Source organism: Globicephala melas, chromosome 1 (assembly GCF_963455315.2).
Source record: "Globicephala melas chromosome 1, mGloMel1.2, whole genome shotgun sequence".
Classification (NCBI taxonomy): domain Eukaryota; kingdom Metazoa; phylum Chordata; class Mammalia; order Artiodactyla; family Delphinidae; genus Globicephala; species Globicephala melas.
Genome location: NC_083314.1, coordinates 82,034,649 through 82,056,229, shown reverse-complemented (window position 1 = coordinate 82,056,229; position 21,581 = coordinate 82,034,649). Strand labels below are relative to the sequence as shown.

The 21,581-nt window shown below is 45.7% G+C and overlaps 1 protein-coding gene across 1 annotated transcript; it reads right to left on the bottom strand.

The window, feature by feature from the left end:
* Positions 1 to 899: 899 nt before the first annotated feature.
* Positions 900 to 19,734, bottom strand: LOC115859916 (neuroblastoma breakpoint family member 4-like). The gene is given in 14 exon segments (XM_060293590.1): positions 900 to 1,101; positions 2,421 to 2,640; positions 5,213 to 5,315; positions 5,365 to 5,402; positions 6,396 to 6,675; positions 11,056 to 11,224; positions 12,017 to 12,068; positions 13,399 to 13,613; positions 14,400 to 14,451; positions 15,035 to 15,934; positions 16,515 to 16,590; positions 17,645 to 17,873; positions 18,292 to 18,400; positions 19,557 to 19,734. Coding segments are annotated over 14 exon segments (2,823 nt in total).
* Between the last annotated feature and the right edge of the window lie 1,847 nt (positions 19,735 to 21,581).

The window sequence follows — 21,581 nt, the reverse complement described above, 5'->3', positions numbered from 1 at the left end:
GGCCCAAAGTTTATTCACTACAAGGCTCTCCTACATTCCTTGGCCTCAGATTCCAACTGAGTTCATTTCTCAGGATTTTTACTGAACATGCAGAAGGAGTAATTTGAAAACAGGGGAGAGGTCTGAATGCCTATGCACTTCATGCTTTTATGCATATTGAAAACCTGGCCTCTGCATCTCCTTTTGGCTAATGTCCCTTTAGGGCGCCATCTACTGCCCCCACCTACTGCCAGCTCCAGTGAGTCCCTGGAAGCCCCATGCACAGTAGCACAGAACTGCCCACCTGGGGCTGAGGTGACTCCAGGCCAGTCCAGCACTCCCACCTGTGACCCAGGTTCTTACTTAGTTTTTGTAATCAGGGCTCTTTTTCCTGTTTCATTTCTTCTTATTCATGTGCAGAAGTTGAGGGTTAAGGGCTTTCCTAGATAAGGTTCTCCAAAAGCCAACCCACATACAAGTGATTCATCAACACATGATCCTGGTAGAAATAGGCAGTGGAGTTTGGGAGCGGGCAAGGGAGAATAAGGCAAAGAAACCAAGAAAGTGTGTGAGATCAGGCGAAGGACTATGTGTTCAGCGGCCTAAATGATGCTCTTCTGATGAGGAGGACCATGGATCTGGGCTTCCCTGTGGCTAAAAGGGAAGGTCAGAGGGAATATCAGGACAGCAGCTATAGGAACTCAACAGAGTTCAGAATGCAAACAAGAGATGGAGATGGAAGGGCCTGGCAGGGTGGCAGCCCCCATGGAAAAGAGAGGAAAGACCAGACAAGGTAGCATCAGCTGTTGAGTGAACAAACGAGGAAGAGAAAAAATAGTGGGAGACTGAGCTATAATCTTAGGTAAAGAGTATAAGGAAGAAGTACACATAAGAGCCTCAGATGCGATTACCTCTGTACCCTAAGCTTGAAGGCCAGGGAATTGGCATGCTAGTCTCCACTTGCTGAACAGCAGTTTTCTTGTGATAATCTTCTGTTTCAGGACACTTAAGGCATTAATCTTGCTACAGACCAGACACTCATGCTTGCTGGCAGCTAAGACCTCACCCTCCAGCTTGGGAGGGTTCTTCATTCCAATGGAAGCATCCAAACCCAGCTCTGAAGATAAAACCACAGGCAACAGGAGCCGTTGTTTTGCATGATCTTACTATGACTTACTCCCCCACCCAGGAGGGACATCAGGTAAGGAAAGTGTCCAGGAACTTTGCCTGAAAGTCTATGGTGAGTGGAAACCAATGGAGACATTTTTGTATTTGCTTTTTGTTGATCTTCCTAACACTACCCAGTACTGGTAAGATTGCCACGGGGCAAACATGTTCCCAAATGCCAAAAGAAAAATAAAACTGATTTAAAAAAAAAAAAAAAGAAAGAAAAAGTTCCGGGCTTCCCTGGTGGCGCAGTGGTTGAGAGTCCGCCTGCCGATGCAGGGGACACGGGTTCGTGCCCCGGTCCAGGAAGATCCCACATGCCGCGGAGCGGCTGGGCCCGTGAGCCATGGCCACTGAGCCTGCGCATCTGGAGCGGGTGCTCTGCAACAGGAGAGGCCACAGCAGTGAGAGGCCCGCATACCGCAAAAACAAACAAACAAAGAAAGAAAAAAAGAAAATCTGAGCAGAGGTGGATCCCAAGGAGAAGAAAACTGAGGACATGGCCATGGAGATGAGTGAAGATTATGAACTAAATGGAGTGGCATAAAATAGATCAGTACACCTCATGGGTGAGGGTGGCCCTTTATTTTAAAAAGAGGGGAAAAAAGGAAAATAACCTGGATATGAAAACTAAACTGGAGGCTGAGTTGTGTGGCCAGGGTTTACATTGCTACAGAATGTTACTAATACACTGTTACTGAGAGCACCTAGCAGGGGAAAATTGACTTGAGGGTGGATGTTGAAAGGAGAGGAAAATACTGGCCAACCTACCTTTCTGAGGAAGCAAGGGAACACGGGTCCCAGAGAAAGTGGGGATCAAAAAAGTGCTCTACCTCAGAGGAAACAACACATGTGCAATCATTTTGTAAGTGTTAAAGCACCAGAAAGACACAATGGTTAGATGTTATATATTCATAGTTGTTATCAAACCATTTTTACTGATCAGGCTTTCTGGACATCATGTTGCTTAATATTCCCAACAAACATGGAATGGGGATGTAATTTTTCAAGAGTTCAGATGAGGGATGTGAGATCTGAATACCTAAGGAGATAAATAACTTGGCCCAGTGAAACAATCAGGAGTTTGCAAACCCAGGGCCTGAGGCAGAGCTGGTCCTAAATCCCAGGCTCTTGCTCACCTCACTCTGGTAGAGCATCACAGATTTCAACCAGACCTACTACAGAGGGAGTGAGAAAGGCCCCATTGCCCCCTCCAACCTCAACCATGAGACAACTTGAGCTTCCTAATCCCCTTTTATTTTTTATCTAGGAAGAGTGGTCCTTGGCTTCCAGAATCGGGGTTGGCAGTAAAGCCCCAGATGGTGGAGGAAAGACCAAGTGTGGCTTTGCTGTGCCCACAATTGAAATGCTGGTCCAGCTGCAGTTGCAGATAATTGGTCATGTGGGTGCTTTTCTGCAGCTGTGCTTGTGAAGTTTGTACCCCTGGGCCTTGGAAACTCAAAGGCCTTTGGTGACAGTCCTCCCAGGTGTCACCTGAAAGGAAAAGAGGGTTCAGTAGGACCAATCCAAGTTTTCCTGAGCTAATCCCTCCCAAAACACCCATTTCTGATGTCCCTGCCTATGAGCGAAACCACCCAATAACCCAGACAATAAAGGCAGACATCACGTACATGAAGGAGATGTCATTTTTATGGCTGTGCCTGGGCATGCTGAGATGGCAGGTGCTAGGCTGCAGCATCCTTGAAATGAAAAATCACCCACTTGAATCTAGAGGGCTTCGGATGGCATATGAGGTCACGCCTATTATTCAGCTATTAGCCTTAGTCCTATAGCCTAGAGAGAAGGCTCTAAACAGGCCTCAAGGCATGGGGGAGAGAGTTGTTGATATCTACCCACAAGAATAAAAGAAAAGGGGAAGAAGTATGGCCTAAAGCCTTCAGGTACCAACAGAAAAAGGAATTGAGAATCTACAGTATATGGACCAAGTTAATAGAATGTTTCACAGTTCTGGAACCTTTCGAACTTCCTTACATTTAACTTTTGTCTACCTTTCCACTCACCCATACATGTGTATATTCTATTACCATATGGGGCGGAGTGGGGACGGATGGTATTAGCAGATAGAAGTAGTGTAGTAGAGGCCTGAATCCCTCATTGGAAGCTTAGGTACAGAAGTGCTGCAGAATCAGAATTTGTGTTCCTTTAGACTGATGATACAGTGCACACTCCTTATGTTACCCACCCCTCCAGTGGGGTCTGGAAAGTGCTCCTCATCAAATATTTTGATATTTCTCCTGTGAAATGAACACATATTCTCAGAACGTGGGCTAACCAAAGGTATGAAGTACCCTCCTCCAGTCCAGGTCAGGCTCAGGTGAGGTCATGGCCCACAGGACCTGCTGCACATTGCTGTGGCCCCCCCCCCCACCTCCCCCCATACATCCTCATCCTCAGCGAGGTTTGTTTAACTGTTTCCTTAAAGTGTCTCTCATATATCTGTTACCACTTAGTCTTCCAGAGAGCATCCATGTCTGACTCTCATCAGTGATTCATCCAATCTCCTTCTAACTGCTTTCTCTGATTCTGTCCTCTCCACACTACGAAAGGTCACCTATCTTATTACCCCCAAATCCTGTTTCATCACATGCTCCTCGGCTTGTGGAAATTCATCCTCCCTCCTCTACTACACAGACTCTAAACTCCTCACCTGCCTTTGTAGTCCTCCTGCCTTCTGCCCCTCTTTCTTCTGCAACATCACTTCCCACAACTCCCTTCTACAAATCCTCCTGGACGCGGCTGGCCCCTCCCTGACCCCAGCCCTGCACCAGGAGCCTCTCTGAGCTTCCAGGGCTTTTTCCACAAGCACTTCTCTCAGCCCAGCGTGCCCTTCCTATTTCTTCCAGGCAGAGTTCATTAATCATTAATCATCAATTTTAGGACACTTAATCAGATTTTATGATAATTCACATTGGGCTGAAGGGTAAAACCTCTTAAATTAATAAATCTGGTCGGTGAAAGAACTGTCAAAACCTGGTATCCCCACTCTCCAATGTGATTTTGAATCAATGTCTAGGATTGTTTTTAATTCTCACTGCGTAATTTCATCATGTAATTTTATTTGTCTACCTATGCTTGGAATATTCTTTGCATTTGCATGGGAAAAGGACAAAACATTTCATCAAACGTCGACAGTACTTACCAATATTATTACTGTGTGGGGAAGCCTCCAATAGAAGGTCAAGTTTGAAAAATCTAGTGTTTGTATGGTTTCTACAGGGTTTCTCCTTGTACAGAGAGGATGGGGCAGACCCGACAACCTGTGCCCATGCTGCTGCATCCCAGCTAGCCACACTGTCCTCAGGTTATCATCAGAACCCAGACACAGGTGGATCTGTGTACTAGTTACATGTTCCATTCACTCCTCTCAGCCCATCTGGGGGGAATTTGGCCTTTCCTGGCCCGTGGTGAATGATGGCCTGGCAGGGCTGCGCCATATCACACACATCTCACTTCTGAGACATGTGTCTGAGAATTTCTTCTCCTCCTCATGGAAACTCAGACCCGGCTGTTGGAGTATCTGAGATAGAGCTCTGCAGCTTTTTAAGGGCACCAGCACAGCCAAACTCAAGGCCTCCCTGGACCCTGAGTGAGAGCAGATAATTCTGGGGGCAGGAGGCGCTGAGAGACATGGACCTCTCACCCCTTGCTGATTGTCCACGGAGAGGCTCGTGGAGCTGTGGCTTCGCCTGGAGGGGCTGAATGAGCAGCCAGCTCTGCTCACGGGACAAAGTGCACTGATGGACTAGGAGCTGGCAGATCTGAGCGAGGGACCACAGGAGTTCTCTGCGCCAGTCTGGCAACTTTGTGTTTAAGATTCAGATAGTTTCAAATCATTTGGTTCAGGGCAAAAAGGAAAACGTGAGCAACATCCTCTCTTAGTCGCTGACGGGTCCGACTGCTGAGAGGAGCGGACAGAGCCTGAGCCAGGGAGTCAGGCCAAGGAGAGGCCAGTGTCCCACAGCCCAGTGGCCGGGAGCCTTGGGCAAGTGAAGGGACCTTGCTGAGCCTCAGTGCCCTCGGCTCTACCATGAGATAACACACCTACCTGAGAGTGTCCCCCGAGGACTGAATGGGTTATGGCTCACATGGAGTTTGCTTAGTAAGGTGCATGGTATACAACAGGTGCACAATAACCACGTGTTCCATTTCTGGTTTGTGAACTACTATAATCCTGAGAAAGCCTTCGCTTCTCTGTACCTCAGGAGGAACGGGAAACAGGAAAGAGGATGGTCCCACTGTGAAAAGGCACACACTGAACAAGAACCATTTTTCATGGCCAATTTAATTATAAAAGAAAACAGATATAGTCCAATACACAATGGGGTTTCTTCTACTTTTTCAAGATGATTTTATGAGTAAAGCTTCTAACAATCCAAATGCTTCTCATAGAAGAAAAGTCAAAAACATAGCCCGAGAAGTAACGCAAACCAGGTTTTAATCTACACGCCCTATGAACTGCTGCCCAAGGGGAACTTGCTCATAAATTAGGTCAATAACCCCATCAGGTGTACAGGTTGTGGATAGTTCCCATGAGATTATACCACTGAGACTACACACACGATTGAAACTATAACCCACACGTGGCAGGCTCATTGTTGCTACACAAAGGAGGAGAACCATGGCTATTTCTGAAGGATGGGACACCAGAGACAGATCTTTGGCTTCCTGGAAATCACAGGGCATGGACAGGATTTTATATTCAGGATCTGATATGTAAATGCTTCAGAGGGAGGTAGGCAGCCCAGGGAAAAAGCCTGGAGCTGGTGAACAATATAACAGACACTGCAAATATGGAGCAGACTGAAAACGTGTGGAAAGCCAGAGACTTTGTAAGAAACTCTTCAATAAATAAAATTAGCAACATAATTTCATGAGTATGAGGATCCTTATCTTGAAAAAAAGAGGTCTGTTACACAAATTCCTGCAGGTGAGACGGTGGCAGCCGAGATCCTGCCCTTACCCCTCCACTTCCCCTCTCTAGCCTGACTTGATACCGAATGCCTGCACTGGTGAGGGGGGTCCAGGTGAAGAGGTCAGCCTGGGACAAGAAGAATGAAAAGGCACATGATGGATGCCTTTAAAAAATTAAATCCAAGAACGTAATTCAAATCAACATCAGTCTGAGGACCTGTTTACAGGGATGCCGCTCATAGCCTGTACTGGTTGTTGGATACAAAGAATACAGATGCTACCTCGTGACCTACTAGGATCTTAATGTTCTTTATAACGGGAGTACTCACCATTTAGGTCTAGAACTGTGGAGACCTCCCTTTTATCCGATTGGAATGAGGCACTTGTGTAAGGCGTACAGGAGTCTGACAGACGATGGCCGATAGAACCAGTCAAATCACATTCATCCAGTGAGTCCTGCTGGACTTCATTCTCTTCTAACGCCAGCAGCTCCAGACTGAGCTTTGTGGGGTCGGGAGGACTGATGATTAAACAGCAAATATTCGTGAACACGGAGTCCTGGCAGGTTTTGATGGGAGGGTTAAGGGACCGGTCATGTTATGGGTTTGGTGTGCGTTGTGTTGGAGGGTTTCAACCGAGGAGGTCAATAGATGAATCTGGACCAGCCATCTCGGTCCTTGTAATATTAAGCCAAGAATTGCAGACGAACACTTCGGGTGTAAGTTCAAAGCAAAGTTTCCTTAAAGCATAGACACACTCTCGAAGAGAGCGCAGACTGGCTTCTGCGAAGTGAAACCAGCCCAGCTATAGGGGCGCGGGGTGTTTATAAGCGCTTTGAACCTAAGGGTAGGAGTTGGGTTAAGATCCAGGGACAAGGTCTCGTCACGTGAGTGACGGGTTATATTGCGCATGCTTTTACCCATAATTCCATGTTTTTACCCAAATTCGCTAAGAAAAGCCCATGGCGGGGAGGGGGGGATTGAAACCACACGTAAATTCTATTATAATGATGACATAATGAAGTTGGGATTATCTCCGGTTATCGCTTGGCTCAAACTGCGCCTGCGTGCCTCGGGGAATTCCCCTTCGGCCAGGTGCTTCCTGCTGCTTCAGGACGTGCTGACCGCAACCTGTCCCTCAGCCCCTCCTTGTTTGGCTCACATATCCTGAGTCTCCACCTCTGCCTTCCCCTGCTGCTCATCTGTAGCTAGCTGCCTAACAGTCACAGAAAAGAAATGGGAAGTCCCCATAAAGGGAGGTGTAAAAATCCTTTCCTATCTGGGGCCGGCGGGTGCTTGCAAAGGGAAAGGGAGAGAGAGGGAGGGGGAGAAAGTGAGCATGACGTGCTCTGAGCACTGATCAGAAACGAGCCCAGGAGGAAGGACACTGAACTACCCCAGGACACAGCAGTCACATCACACACGCCTTCAGAAACCATAAAGGCAGCTTCAACTATAGCATAAGTTTTTGGTGAAATTTACATGTAGCAGCCAAGTGAATAGGCTCTGGCAGCATAATGGGCTCCTAGAAGTCCTGTGTCTTCAGGGCCAATTTCTCTAATACTGAGATGTGACACGAATTTTTTTCTCGTTCCTTTCCTTGCCATCAAATACCTGCCAGTGTGGTAAGGCCAAACAGACAGAGGCAGATATGCATCTCATGCTGGTTTTAATACAAAGGAGAGAACAGGAGACTGCAAGAAATCGGGTGGCTGATTAGTACCCCTGCATCAACTGACTGTAGGTTACTATAATTGAGAGGGATTCATAAAGGGGCCTATACAAGTACTGCAGTGAAAGCAGACAATATTATTAAAAGGGACACTTTGTGGTTGTCAGAATGGAAGAAATAGGCATATTCAGCACTTTCAGATTTCCCTGCACCTGAGATGACCAGATGTCACCACTGAATTAAGACCCATGTTTCTTCATAGTTACCTAGAACAGATAAGGTCTTGGTCTTCCTCTTCCTCAAGAACAGTAAGATTTCCTACAGATAAATTCAGACAGGGAACAAAAAATTTCACAATTTGGATGGAAACGCAAAAGACCCGAATAGCCAAAGCAATCTTGAGAACGAAAAACGGAGCTGGAGGAATCAGGCTCCCTGAATTCAGACTATACTACAAAGCTACAGTAATCAAGACAGTATGGTACTGGCACAAAAACAGAAAGATAGATCAATGGAACAGGATAGAAAGCCCAGAGATAAACCCACGCATATATGGTCACCTTATCTTTGATAAAGGAGGCAGGACTGTACAGTGGAGAAAGGACAGCCTCTTCAATAAGTGGTGCTGGGATAACTGGACAGGTACATGTAAAAGTATGAGATTAGAACACTCCCTAACACCATATACAAAAATAAGCTCAACATGTATTAAAGACCTAAATGTAAGGCCAGAAACTATCAAACTCTTAGAGGAAAACATAGGCAGAACACTCTATGACATAAATCACAGCAAGATCCTTTTTGACCCACCTCCTAGAGAAATGGAAAGAAAAACAAAAATAAACAAATGGGACCTAATGAAACTACAAACCTTTTGCACAGCAAAGGAAACCATAAACAAGACCAAAAGACAACGCTCAGAATGGGAGAAAATATTTGCAAATGAAGCAACTGACAAAAGATTAATCTCCAAAATTTATAAGCAGCTCATGCAGCTCAATAACAAAAAAACAAACAACCCAATCCAAAAATGGGCAGAAGACCTAAATAGACATTTCTCCAAAGAAGATATACAGATTGCCAACAAACACATGAAAGAATGTTCAACATCATTAATCATTAGAGAAATGCAAATCAAAACTACAATGAGATATCATCTCACACCTGTTAGAATGGCCATCATGAAAAAATCTAGAAACAATAAATGCTGGAGAGGGTGTGGAGAAAAGGGAACACTTTTGCACTGCTGGTGGGAATGTGAATTGATACAGCCACTATGGAGAACAGTATGGAGGTTCCTTAAACAACTAAAAATAGAATTACCATATGACCCAGCAATCCCACTACTGGGCATATACCCTGAGAAAACCATAATTCAGAAAGAGTCATGTACCAAAATGTTCATTGCAGCTCTATTTACAATAGCCAGGAGATGGAAACAACCTAAGTGTCCATCATCGGATGAATGGATAAAGAAGATGTGGCACATGTATACGATGGAATATTACTCAGCTGTAAAAAGAAACGAAATTGAGTTATTTGTAGTGAGGTGGATGGACCTAGAGTCTGTCATACAGAGTGAAATAAGTCAGAAAGAGAAAGACAAATACTGTATGCTAACACATATATATGGCATATAAGAAAAAAAAATGTCATGAAGAACCTAGGGGTAAGACAGGAATAAAGACACAGACCTACTAGAGAACGGACTTGAGGATATGGGGAGGGGGAAGAGTAAGCTGTGACAAAGCGAGAGAGAGGCATGGACATATATACACTACCAAACGTAAAATAGATAGCTAGTGGGAAGCAGCCGCATAGCACAGGGAGATCAGCTCGGTGCTTTGTGACCGCCTGGAGGGGTGGGATAGGGAGGGTGGGAGGGAGGGAGACGCAAGAGGGAAGAGATATGGGAACATATGTATATATATAACTGATTCACTTTGTTATAAAGCAGAAACTAACACACCATTGTAAAGCAATTATACTCCAATAAAGATGTAAAAAAAAAAAAATTCAGACCGGGCCAGAAACACTAAGCAGATCATCCTGTGTACGATAATAATCCAGTATCCAATACTACCATGGGGACAAAAACATCACCAGTGGGACGATAGGATATTTTAAGAAGAATATTCCAGGAGGCCTCAGGTTGTGTCTTATGTACCTGCCTTGGTTTGCTTTCCTGAGCCATCAGCCAAGATCTCCCTGACCTGGTAGATCGTCACCACAGTATCCTCTTCCAAGTCTGAGTAAAAAGTTAAACACATCTTTTCCCCACAGATTCTGGGGAATAGCTCACCTGCATCCCAACAGAATAGTGTAATATTCAGGCTTTTATCATCATACACTGGCTGGTTTAGCAGAATGATGGATGGAATCTACAAAACCTTGAATCAAAATGAATGTTTGGGCTTCCCAGGGTGGCGCAGTGGTTGAGAGTCCGCCTGCCGATGCAGGGGACACGGGTTCGTGCCCCGGTCCGGGAAGATCCTACATGCCACGGAGCGGCTGGGCCCGTGAGCCATGGCCGCTGAGCCTGCGCGTCCGGAGCCTGTGGTCGCTGAGTCTGCGCGTCCAGAGCCTGTGCTCCGCAACGGGAGAGGCCACAACAGTGAGAGGCCCGCATACCGCAAAAAAAAATAAAAATAAAAAAAATAAAAGAATGTTTGTTGCTACACTGAATCTTTGGCCATTCACGGGGTAGGGAAATGCCAGGGCTCTGCCTTGGTTCATGGAAACATACAAACAAGGTGATGGTAGAGGTCTTCGTGTCCTGGTGTTCAGATGACTGCTTCACTAAGACAGCCAACTTAGAGGAGACAGACACTGGGGATGACAGAAGTGACACCAGTGAAACAACAAATCCAAAGATGGAATTAAGGCTGTCAACGTCTCTGGAAAGGCACAGAAATTCAAGGGACATTTTTTGGGTATGAAAATGGGAGGCTTGTATGTAAGAAGAGACATTTCATGGGAATCAGGAAAAAAGACAGTCATCCCTGTGCACTTGCACACATGCAAGTGAGTGAGTTTGTCACACCTGCCTTGGATCCATTATCTAACTTGGCGCCTGACCCATAGGCTTGGCCTGGATGAAGAACAGAGCACAGCTCCCTGACCCCCCTGATGTCTGTGCTTAAAATTCTGTCATAGAGCCTGATTCAAATCACTGTGTCTACAGAGCTTGTACACAGGGATGACACATCTCAGCACTGCCTGAGGCGTGGGATACAAAGAATACAGAGTCTACCTGGGAGTCCAGTTGGAGTTTTATCACATTGATAAAGAATACTCAGTGGTTACATCCCAAGCATAAGAGACATCCACTTCCTCAAATGAGAAGAAGGCAGCACTTGTATAAGGCCAGAAGGAGTCTGACAGACCAGGAAGAATTGAGTAAATCAAACAGTATTCATCCAGTGAGTCCCGTGGAACACCATTCTCTACCATCTGTGGCAGCTCCCTGCTGAGCCTGGTGGGGAGGCAGGACTGAAGATTAACCCAAGAGGGATCAGCAATCGTAGAGTCCTACCTGGTTCTGATGGCGTGTTTAAGGGAGTGGTGAAGCAAGCCAAGGGCCTGATCCTTTAAAGAGGGAAAAACTCCCTTTTGTGTGTGGGACAGAGTGTGTTTTTTCACAGGGGCAGGAGATAGAAAGGACACTAGGTGCTCAGTGCTCTGGCCAAATAACAAGCTGATGAAGAAAGAGACTGAATTATCTCTGGATGGTACAGTCATGACTCACAACATATAGAGTCACATACCAGTGGCTTTCACCCTTTCATTTACGTTGCATTGAGTGTCACATGGAACGGGCAAGTGCATACAGCTTTTGGGACATTCTGGTATCCCAGAAATCTCATGCCATCGAGGCCTCTCTAAATACTGTGGCATGGTATAATAATATTATGGTCTATTTACATTTCTTGCTGTGACATACATGCCAACATGCTAACGCCAAACAGGCAGAAAACAGATATGCATCTCACTCCATAAACCACACTGGAGATAACGAGTGAGTGCCAAAAAATTACTCTGACTTAGTTTACCTGGGTCAACTGGCTTGGGTTATAAACTTGAAAAGTTAATAAGAAATGGGAAACAATATAAGTACCACAATGAAAGCAGAAAACATTACAAAAAATGATAATTCGTGGTTGGGAAAATTGATGATACAATATATTCAGCACTTTCTGCTTTTCCCTGGACCAGAGACCTGCAGATGTCATCACTGTATTAACGGCCCACAAATATTCAAAATTACCTTGTGGCAATAGCTACTGGTCCTTGAAGGTCATTGTGATCAGTTTGGTTTTCTACAAATAAATTAACAGGACAGTTACATCAGGCAAAACCCCTTCACAAATGCCCAATCCTGTGCCAGTCTTCACAGTGTGATAACAGGCTATTGTGAGAGAAATAGCCCAGGAGGCCCCAAAGAGAGCCTCATAAGAAGGCACTGGGTTTCCTTCTTGAGCCACTGGACAAATTTCCTTGATATGACAGGTCATCCTCAGAGTATCCTATGTCCCGAGTCTGTGCAAATGGCTAAACAAATCCTTTTCCCCACAGATCCTGGGGAAATACCCAGCTGCCATCCTAGAGCGTTGCTGTAATAGTCAGGCTTTTCTATCTGAAATGCTGTTTGTTAATGGGTTAGATGAATTATACATTGAGATTAGATGGGAGTGGAATCTACACACCATCAAGTCAAAAGAATCTTCAGGGACTTCCCTGGTGGCACAGTGGTTAAGAATCTGCCTGCCAATGCAGGGGACACGGGTTCGAGCCCTGGTCCGGGAAGATCCCACATGCCACGGAGCAGCTAAGCCTGTGCGCCACAACTACTGAGCCTGCACTCTAGAGCCCGCAAGCCACAACTACTGAGCCCTCATGCCAGAACTACTGAAGCCCGTGCACCTAGAGCCCATGCTCTGCAACAAGAGAAGCCACCGCTGTGAGAAGCCTGCGCACCACAACGAAGAGTAGCCCCTGCTCACCGTGACTAGAGAAAACCCGCACGCAGCAACAAAGGTACAACACAGCCAATAAATAAATAAATAAATTTATAAAAGCAAAAAAAAAAAAAAAGAATCTTCAAAGCTACAAAGAAACAATGGCCATTCATCAGCTTGGGAAGTTCCAGGGTCCTGCCTTGCTTCAGAGAAATGTACCAAGTGTGACAGTGGGGCTTATATTTTGGTTTCAGAAGACTCTGGACAAGATAACACAAATGAAAGGAGGTAGACTGTGGGTTAACAGAAGTGAATCAATGTAGTGACATCTCCAAAGACAGAAACAAGACTGCCATCAGACTCAGACACGTAAGGGAACTCAGGGACATTGCTCAGGAATGAAAATTAGAGAATTTCATGTGATATAAGACATTCATTCAAAATTAGGAGGCCTCAAAGTTACTTCCTGTTCCACAATGTACATGTGAGTCTGGCAGGACTGCCTTCGTTCCAGTGATTTGCCACAGGGACAAACAAGACTAGGAACTGAGAAAAGTTCACTAACTTGTAGAATGTCTTATTTTAAATGCAATTGTATAGTCTGGTTCAAACCAGGCTTCAATATGTAAGCATACAGTCTATCTAAGCAGATTAATTCTCTGAGTATACTAACAAAGATAATGGAGATTACCTGGGAGACCAGTTGAAATTTCATCCTCTTTAGCATGGGAGCAACCACAGGCTCCATCCAGAGCAGACCCCACTTTCTCCTCATCAAATGCAAATTTTTCATCACTGTAAGGCTGGTAGCAGTTAGAACCTTCCTGGGGAGTTGAAGGAGCCAAAACACATTCATCTTGGGATTCCTGGAGCACTTCCTTCTTTCCAACATCCTGTAGGTTCACGCTGTGTCAGGTGGCAAAGGGAAGACAGAAGATTAAACTAAGAGGAGCAGACAGCATGCTGTCCTAGCTGGTGTTGATGGGAGGCATAGGGAGTGGACACAGAAAGCAAAGGGGAAGTCCTCTTAAAGAAGGAAATAATTATCCTCCTGTATGTGAAGTGGAGTGTGGCTTCCATGTGTTGGGAGAGGGAGAGAGCAGCAGATGCTCTGGCCACACAACCAGCTGTTGAAGGAGGAGACTGAACTCTCCCTGCATGCTGTAGTCATGAGCCCCAGCACACACAGACTAAGATAGTGGTTCCAAATTGTTTGCTATATTGTGTTGATCTGTATATGCAGTGCCCAAGTGAATACAGCTTTTGAGGAATTATAGACTCTAGATATTCTGCCTTCAGGAAATATTTTCTCAATATTTTGTTATAATATGAATTTCTTCTAGTTTCTTCACTTGCTAACAAATATTTACCAACATGCTGATGCCAAACAGGCACAAGGCGATATGAATCTCACCTGCTGTTAACCACACAGGAGAGAACACTTGATTACAGGAACTGCCAAGTTTGGCTATTTCACCAGGGTCAACTCACTGTACGTTACTATACTTGAAGGATTAATAAATTGAAACCCACACAACTACCGCAATAAAAATAGACAACGTTGTGAAAAGGGATATTTGACTGTTGACTGAATGGATGAAAGAGTTACATTTAGTAATTCTGTTTTTCCCTGGATTTGAGGTCTCCTGTTGTCACCACTGACATTCACAGCCCACAAATCTTCAGAATTACCTGGGGGATACTGGCTCTTGTCCATCCACTTGCTTATGATCATTTTGATTGTCTAGCAAGAAATTCAGAGACAGTGGGTCACAATAAGCAAATCACGTCTCACACATACCTACTCAGTGAACACACCACAAGAACATGAATATTCTCAGTGCAAGAACATAATACATTAGCAGAGACATTCCAGGACACTTAAGTCTTAGAATTAGACTGGACCCCGACCCATCAGGGAAATTCTCTTATTGATCTGGTAGAGTGCTCTCCCAACATCCTTTGTTCTGAGCCTGTATAAATAGTTAATGATATATTTTCCCCAGTGATCCTAGAAAATGAGCTGAGTTATTTTCTAGAATTGTTTCTACAATATTGGTTAGTCCCATCAGATTATGTGGTTGCTGATGGTTTAGAGGAATTTATACTTGAGACTAGAGTGATGGATGAATCGTATAAACCCTCAAACCAAAAAAGAATCTTTGGTGCGACACAGAAACCATCCCCATTCAAAGCTGTGGGACTGCCAGAGCCCAGCCTTGCTTCATGGAAACATCCAAACAAGGCAATGGTACAGCTGTGTCTGTCCTGGTTTTCAGATGACTCCTTAGCTAACAGTTAGAAGCCAACATAGAGAAGATGGAGACTGGGACTGAGAGCAGTGAAACCAGGGAAACAACCTCTCCTGATGTATATGCAAGTCTGCCGTTTTGTCTGGATAGGGATAGGAAGGCCAGGGACATTGTACAAAAAAACAAAAATTAGGTCATTGCAGGTGACAAGACACATTTGATCCAAACTAAGTCTGACAAACACCTCCTGTAGATTTCCACCCAAGGTGGATGAGAGTTTGTCACACCTGATTTGAGTCCAAATGCCTGACACTGGTGTCAGGGTGACAAAGGCATGACTGGGGCCTAGAAAGGGATAAAGGCTCCCTGAGCCACCTGATGTCTGTGTTTCATAATAGACCCTTTTCCCTGATTTAAGCAAGATGTAGCTATAGGGACTATCTTCAGAGATGACCTTCCTCAGTCTACACAGGTGTGGGGAACAAATATGGAGGCTACTTGGGAGATCAGTTGGAATTTCATCCTCTTCAGCATGGGAGCAACCACAGGCTCCATCCGGAGCAGGGTCCACTTCTGATTCATCAAATGCAAATTTGCCATCACTGTAAGGCTGGTTGCAGTCAGAACTTCCTTGGAGAATTGAAGGAGTCAAAACACATTCATCCTGGGATTCCTGAGGCACTTCCTTCTTTTCAACCTCCTGCAGCTCCACGTTGTGCCAGGTGGGAGAGGGATGACAGAAAATTAAACAAAGAGGATCCGACCCCAAGCTGCCCTGCCTGGTTTTGATGGGAGGCATCGGGAGTGTCAGAGAAACCAAAAGGGCAGTCCCCTTAAAGAGGGAAGGAACTATCCTCCCGTACGTGAGGTGGAGTGTGGCTGCCATGGGGCAGGAGAGGGAGACCAGCAGGTACTCCGTGCACTGGCCACACAACGTCTGATGAGGAGTGAGACTCAACCATCCCAGTATGGTACCTTCAGGAACATGAAACACAAAAGAACTTCCATACCAGATGCTACCCCCGTGGTCCTAAGTCATGTTCAATTTAAGATAAAGTAGTCAAGTGAATACGGCTATTAAGGCATTATAGACTCCCAGAGATATTATGCCTTCTTTTTAGGAATAGAAAGGCCTCCGAGGCCTCTTTCTCTTACTACTGTCACATGACAACCAATTTTTTTTCTAGATAGTTGTCCTGATGCTTAATTTTTCTGGTTACTTCTCTACTAATTCCTTTGCTAGGTACCTTCCTCCCAAGGACCTAAAACAACTGTGTAGGAGTAGATATTTATCTCACCTTGGAGTTCCTTTAGGAGAGAATAGATATTCTCTGTGTGTGCAGGAAATCCTAAGGGTGGTGCATTCACCTTGGGTCGTACATACAAGTAGCACGGAGACAACAGACGACCAAGTTAACACGGCCATTTCCATGTGGGTTGAGTGAAGTAAATCAATACAATCTGCAGTTCTGCTTCTCCTTGCGTCTGGCATCTGTGACTCTCTTGACCTCACTGTGCTTTCTGTGACCCTGTCCATAATTTACCTACCCATTACCAGCTCCTGCTAGTTCACTGTTACCTAGATGTGAGTATCTCTTGTGCTTGTTCATCTTCCTCATCTTCACGAATTTCTGCAAATTCAGAAATATCCAAGAAGTCAGCTTCTTGCCACTTCACTCACTACCAACACAGCAACTCACATGGTCATAGACTCATAAATACCTAGGTATGAATTAGTACTGTATGGAAGTTCTAATGCATTGTCTTTAAACAATTGCCCTAGCATGGATTTCCGATCCATCAGGCAGTCTGACTCTAAACCAGAGGATCATCATCGTGACACCTTCTGCCTGGAATTGGACAAACATTTAAAGTGTCCTTTCTCCCTTATACCACTGCATACTTGTCCACCTTCCATCTTGGCTTCTACAGCTGGATCATCCATCCTGCCACAAATTCTGCCAAAGACACAGGCTCTGTAAATCTTCACAGCTCTCACAAGATCCCCTCCTTTCTCTAAGGAGAAAAACCATGTCCCACATCCCTCCACCTGGGAACATCCTGGGCTCTTCCAGGTGGCTTCTGCTGGTTATCAAGGGAAAGTCTCTCTATGGAAAGTGGTCCAGTCTAAACAACTTTCCCAACACCAAGTCTGACCACATCAAGTACCTTATCTGGCACCACACAGTGAAGGGCTTTCTTTTTTCTGCAGTGCATTCGTAAATATTTCCCCATTTCATCACTACAGCTACCATCAACAGATTAGTTGATCCATTTTACAGAAGAGGAAACAGATACTGGGATAGGGAAAAATCAATCACTCACTCACTGTTACTAAAGACAGCCGCCCTCAGGCTGGACCCTGGGAACTTTCATGCTTAGTCCAGAGCTCTTTTCACTCTAACAAGCTGCCTCCTGTCACATCGTCCTTTCTGTGGTTTAACACTGGGCGGATGCTGCCTCCTGCGCCAAAGGCCATGGTCCATCAGGGAGGAATCAGACAGTTGGAATACTATGCCTTCCACCCTGTGCATTTCTCCTCTGTTCTCCCACTCAGCCAGTCCTGCTCCTATCATAGCCCTAAACGGGACATGAAACAGGAAAGCTGATAAAAAACATTCCTAGTGCAGGTGTGGAGTCTCTTGTGAGCAGGGGACCTTGGAGCAGCTCAATGTTATCAGGTACTGTGGCCCCCTTAGCTGGGCTGAGCTTGTGGGCAAGGTGCTCTGCCAGCCTGTGTCCCTCAGTCAGCCGCTCTTAGAAGCCCTGCCCCTGGTGGTTGTCAAGGTCGTTGTGGGTGAGGAGGTCCTTGAGGTGCTGCTGGAGTAGGACAGAGTCATCTTTCACTTCCCGTAATGTCCGCCGTAACTGGGTCAGCTCTCGTGCCTGACTTCGAGTTAGGATATCACATGTCCTAAGGTGGGACAGAAGATACAATTTTAAAATGCAAAGATGACACACTGTTAGGGATTTCTGTGAGAACATCCCCAAGGAGTGTGGACAGATACAGCTGGTGTGAATTGGAAAAAAACATGAGAATGACAGGGTCAAGAATGGATGACAAGGTGTAGTCAGTCAGGAGGGGGTTGTGATTTAAAGGTAAATGAGGTATTGATTGCATAACATTGTGAGGGTACCAAATACCACTGAGTTGTTGACTTGAATTTGGTGAATTTCATGATATGTGATTTTAAGTCAATAGTGTTTTTAAAAGCAGAGTAAATGAGGCTCTGAATACAATTGGAGTCCGTAATTCACCAATTGGTGTTCTGCTGGTTTATAAATATTGTGCCATGTGCCTGCCATGAACATCTCTGCCCTCCTTACCTCACCTCTCAGCTTGCGTGGGCTTCTCTGCCAGCTTCTCTGCTAGCCTCAGCGCCTCAAACAGCAGCTTCTCCCCCAGCACAGATTCAATGATGTCCTTAAATGCTTCATACTCTGAGGAAAGAGAGACGCTGCCTCAGGGGAAAGCTGGACAGGCTGCTGTGGTCACTGCCTTCAAGGGAGGAGGCAGGGTCCATCCCAAGGACAGATGTAACCTCGGTACCAGGCTCTACACAGGGATTTCCACATCTGATTCCTCAGCCTCCCACCTGCATGGCATTTGGTTACTCCCTGTTTTAGAGCTGAGGAAACAGAAGCTCCTGGGCACAGAAAGTAACTAGACAAGATGAACTGGTGTTTGGCAAACTGACACTGAATCCTGGGCCACTTACCAATACTTGCAGCCTCTTAGGTGAAACGCTGAGCAGGGGCATTCCTGGTGATTCCTGTGTGGTTGGGAAGACCCCTAGGACTATAGGACTGATGGTTCCCTTGTGCTGGGATTTCAGTAATGAACAAGTATCTCAAAGGTAAAAAACTCACCTGGATACACTTGTGTGAAAGAGAATACATGAAACCATAAGGACCTGGGAAAAAATGTGCCCAAATACTATGAAAGTTTGTGTTATTAGACATAGTAGAACTTGAACTTACTGTGTTATACTGTGCCAGGGACTATTGTCAGAGCTTTGTCCGAATTTCCTCATTATTCATTACAACTTAAACAGGTAGCCCATGGTTTCAGGGAGGAGCAGACTCATCCTTAAGCTCCCTTTAAGCAGGTACTATCCCCTGCTTCCCCCAGTGTGTAACCACCATGTCACCCCAGTGTAACTAGCACAGGGCTTTGCCAATGGGACCTCAGGGAAACCTGAACTGATGGAGTTCATCAGTCCCAGTCGTTTAGCCAACAGTGATGCAGGATCAGATACAGAACAGAAAAGATTCCAATTGACACAGTTTAGCTTGTTCCTGAGAGAAACAGGCAGTTCAGTGCCTGAACCAAGAATCAATATCTGGGATTTTAACTCTAATCTCACCCTACAACTCACCGCAAACCTGGAAAAGTGGCTCAACTCTTTGTGCCTGAGTCTTCCCATCCTCAGGGAACTGAGGGTAAAAGAGCCACTTCTACCTTTCCTGGATTGTGGTCAGAATGAAATTCAAAATGACAAAGGGAATAGGAGACCAAGTCTGGAGAGTTTTTGTTTCTCAGAGGGAAGACCATGATCATTCATCATGTTGGTGACCATGACCCGTAGGACTTAACTGTATTTCTGCAGCTGGTTGGCCAGGGAGTAGGCAGTAGCTTGGGATACAAGGAATTTCTCTGGGAGGTCTTGGAAGTCCTGCTTCTTCTCTGCCAGCTACAACTGAAGCTCCTGGTTGATTTGCGTGAGTGTAAGTTCTACCCTCGGATCAGATAAAGGGCCAAGAGATACTGCCATGGTGACATGTGGCAGAAAAGGTAGAGCCAGGGACTGGGGAGAAGAAACCCAAACATATGATGGATTAAAAACATGTGAAACCACATAAGTTTAATCAGGACTGAGGGATGACAGAAACTGGAATTCTTAACTTACTGTTGGGAGAAACTTGAGGGTTTGCAACCGCAAAAACAAGGTTCATTATGCCAGCGTTCAGAGCCAAAGGCACCGTCTATAGCTCACACTCAGACAGGAGTGACAGAGGAGGACCCAGCATGCGACGTTACCGTCTGGAGTTGCAATAACAGAACTGGTAGGTGGGGGGGCGGTCATGGAATCTTGGGGGCACCTGCCTTCCAGTTGCCTAGGCCATGCTAATACACAAGGCTGCCTGGGGTCTTGTGAAGGTCACCATTGATAGCAACCAATCCCTCAGCAGTCACTCTTAAGTTGTCTACACATGTCCTGATACCACTTACCTATCTCCTTCCAAAACAAATCTCAGCGGAGTTCTCATTGTTCATTCTTCTGTGTATAAAAAATTCACAGGAGAAATAGTTTGCCAACAGGTCTTAATTTCTGTAGGGCTGTCATGAAGTCACCCCACCTTCTCTTTAAACAGATCTTAAGGCTTTTCCACAAGTGAGAGACCTCAAACTTTTACACTGTCATGAAGTTCTTCGACCCTGCTGGAAGGTCTGGAAGGAGTCACAGATGTGGCCTGGTGGGGCAGGGCGAAAGGCAGAGAGAGGGCCTCTCCTGCAGTTGAGGAATAACCAGCCAAGGTCCACCGGGCCCAGCGCTGAGCAAAACAGGCACAGTTTGTAGAAGACCTTGTGGCACTGCTTCTGAACGCCCCAGGGGCTCGGGAACCAGCAACAGCACATTTCTCGCCTCATCCTCTGAGGGTCAACTCAGGGGAAATAGGACCTGCTTCCCAGCAATGGAGCATGTGGTCCCCACGCTGGAGCTCCACAGCAGATCGAGAAGCTCAGGACTGAGCAGCGGTGCCCTGCAGGACAGTGTTGGCAGGGGCCCCACGACCTGACCCGGGGCCAGCGCAGCTGGGTCACAGTCAGGCTGGGCGTCGGTCTACACTGCAACACCTGAGTTCTTTGAATCCACGTGGTGAGAGCAGCGACTCCCAGATGCCGCCTCGTGCTTAGCCTAGACCTCCTATTTCTATTCTTTTATGATCTCCAAGAAGTGTACTGACCTCTAAATATACTGTCCGATTTTGTCATCCTAACTTCTCCCTGGGACTTGGGGGCTACTGGCCACACCAAGCCTGTTGAAAGTCTTGTGTAAATGAACCAGTGACCATTTTTAAGTGACACGTGAGCGGCCCCCAGTTGTGCTAAAGCCTAGTCTGTGTCTTCACAGTGCTTTCGAAGGTGTGTATGTGTGGATAAATGTATGATATATATTTATACATGCTGCTACAGCGATACGTTAAAGGCCAACATAACTGGTGGACAGGGTCAGTGAGAGGAAATGAAACCATCTTTTCGGTGGCTATTAAAGCAAAATGTGTGTAAAGAAATAAGTTTTTCTTCCCCTACTTTGTCTCTAATTTCTGCACGAGTCCCTAGGCTGAGTGGGGAATAGGAAAGACAAACTGTCACGAAGAGCTCACCTCACTGTCTAATGCTTGAAGTCTAAGTTTAAAAGAATGATCTACCCTCTTGTCATTTTGTAACAATCCCCTTATCTAAAAATATTAAAGGGCAGTTCTTACATTTAGAGTGCCTCAGAATCAGCTGTGGAGATTACAGAAGCTCCTTCCTGGGCTCCAATCCCCGGAGGTTTCGTTGGTGTGAGGCCCTAGAGTCTGCAGTTTTTCACGTAAACACAGACCACACGTTTCT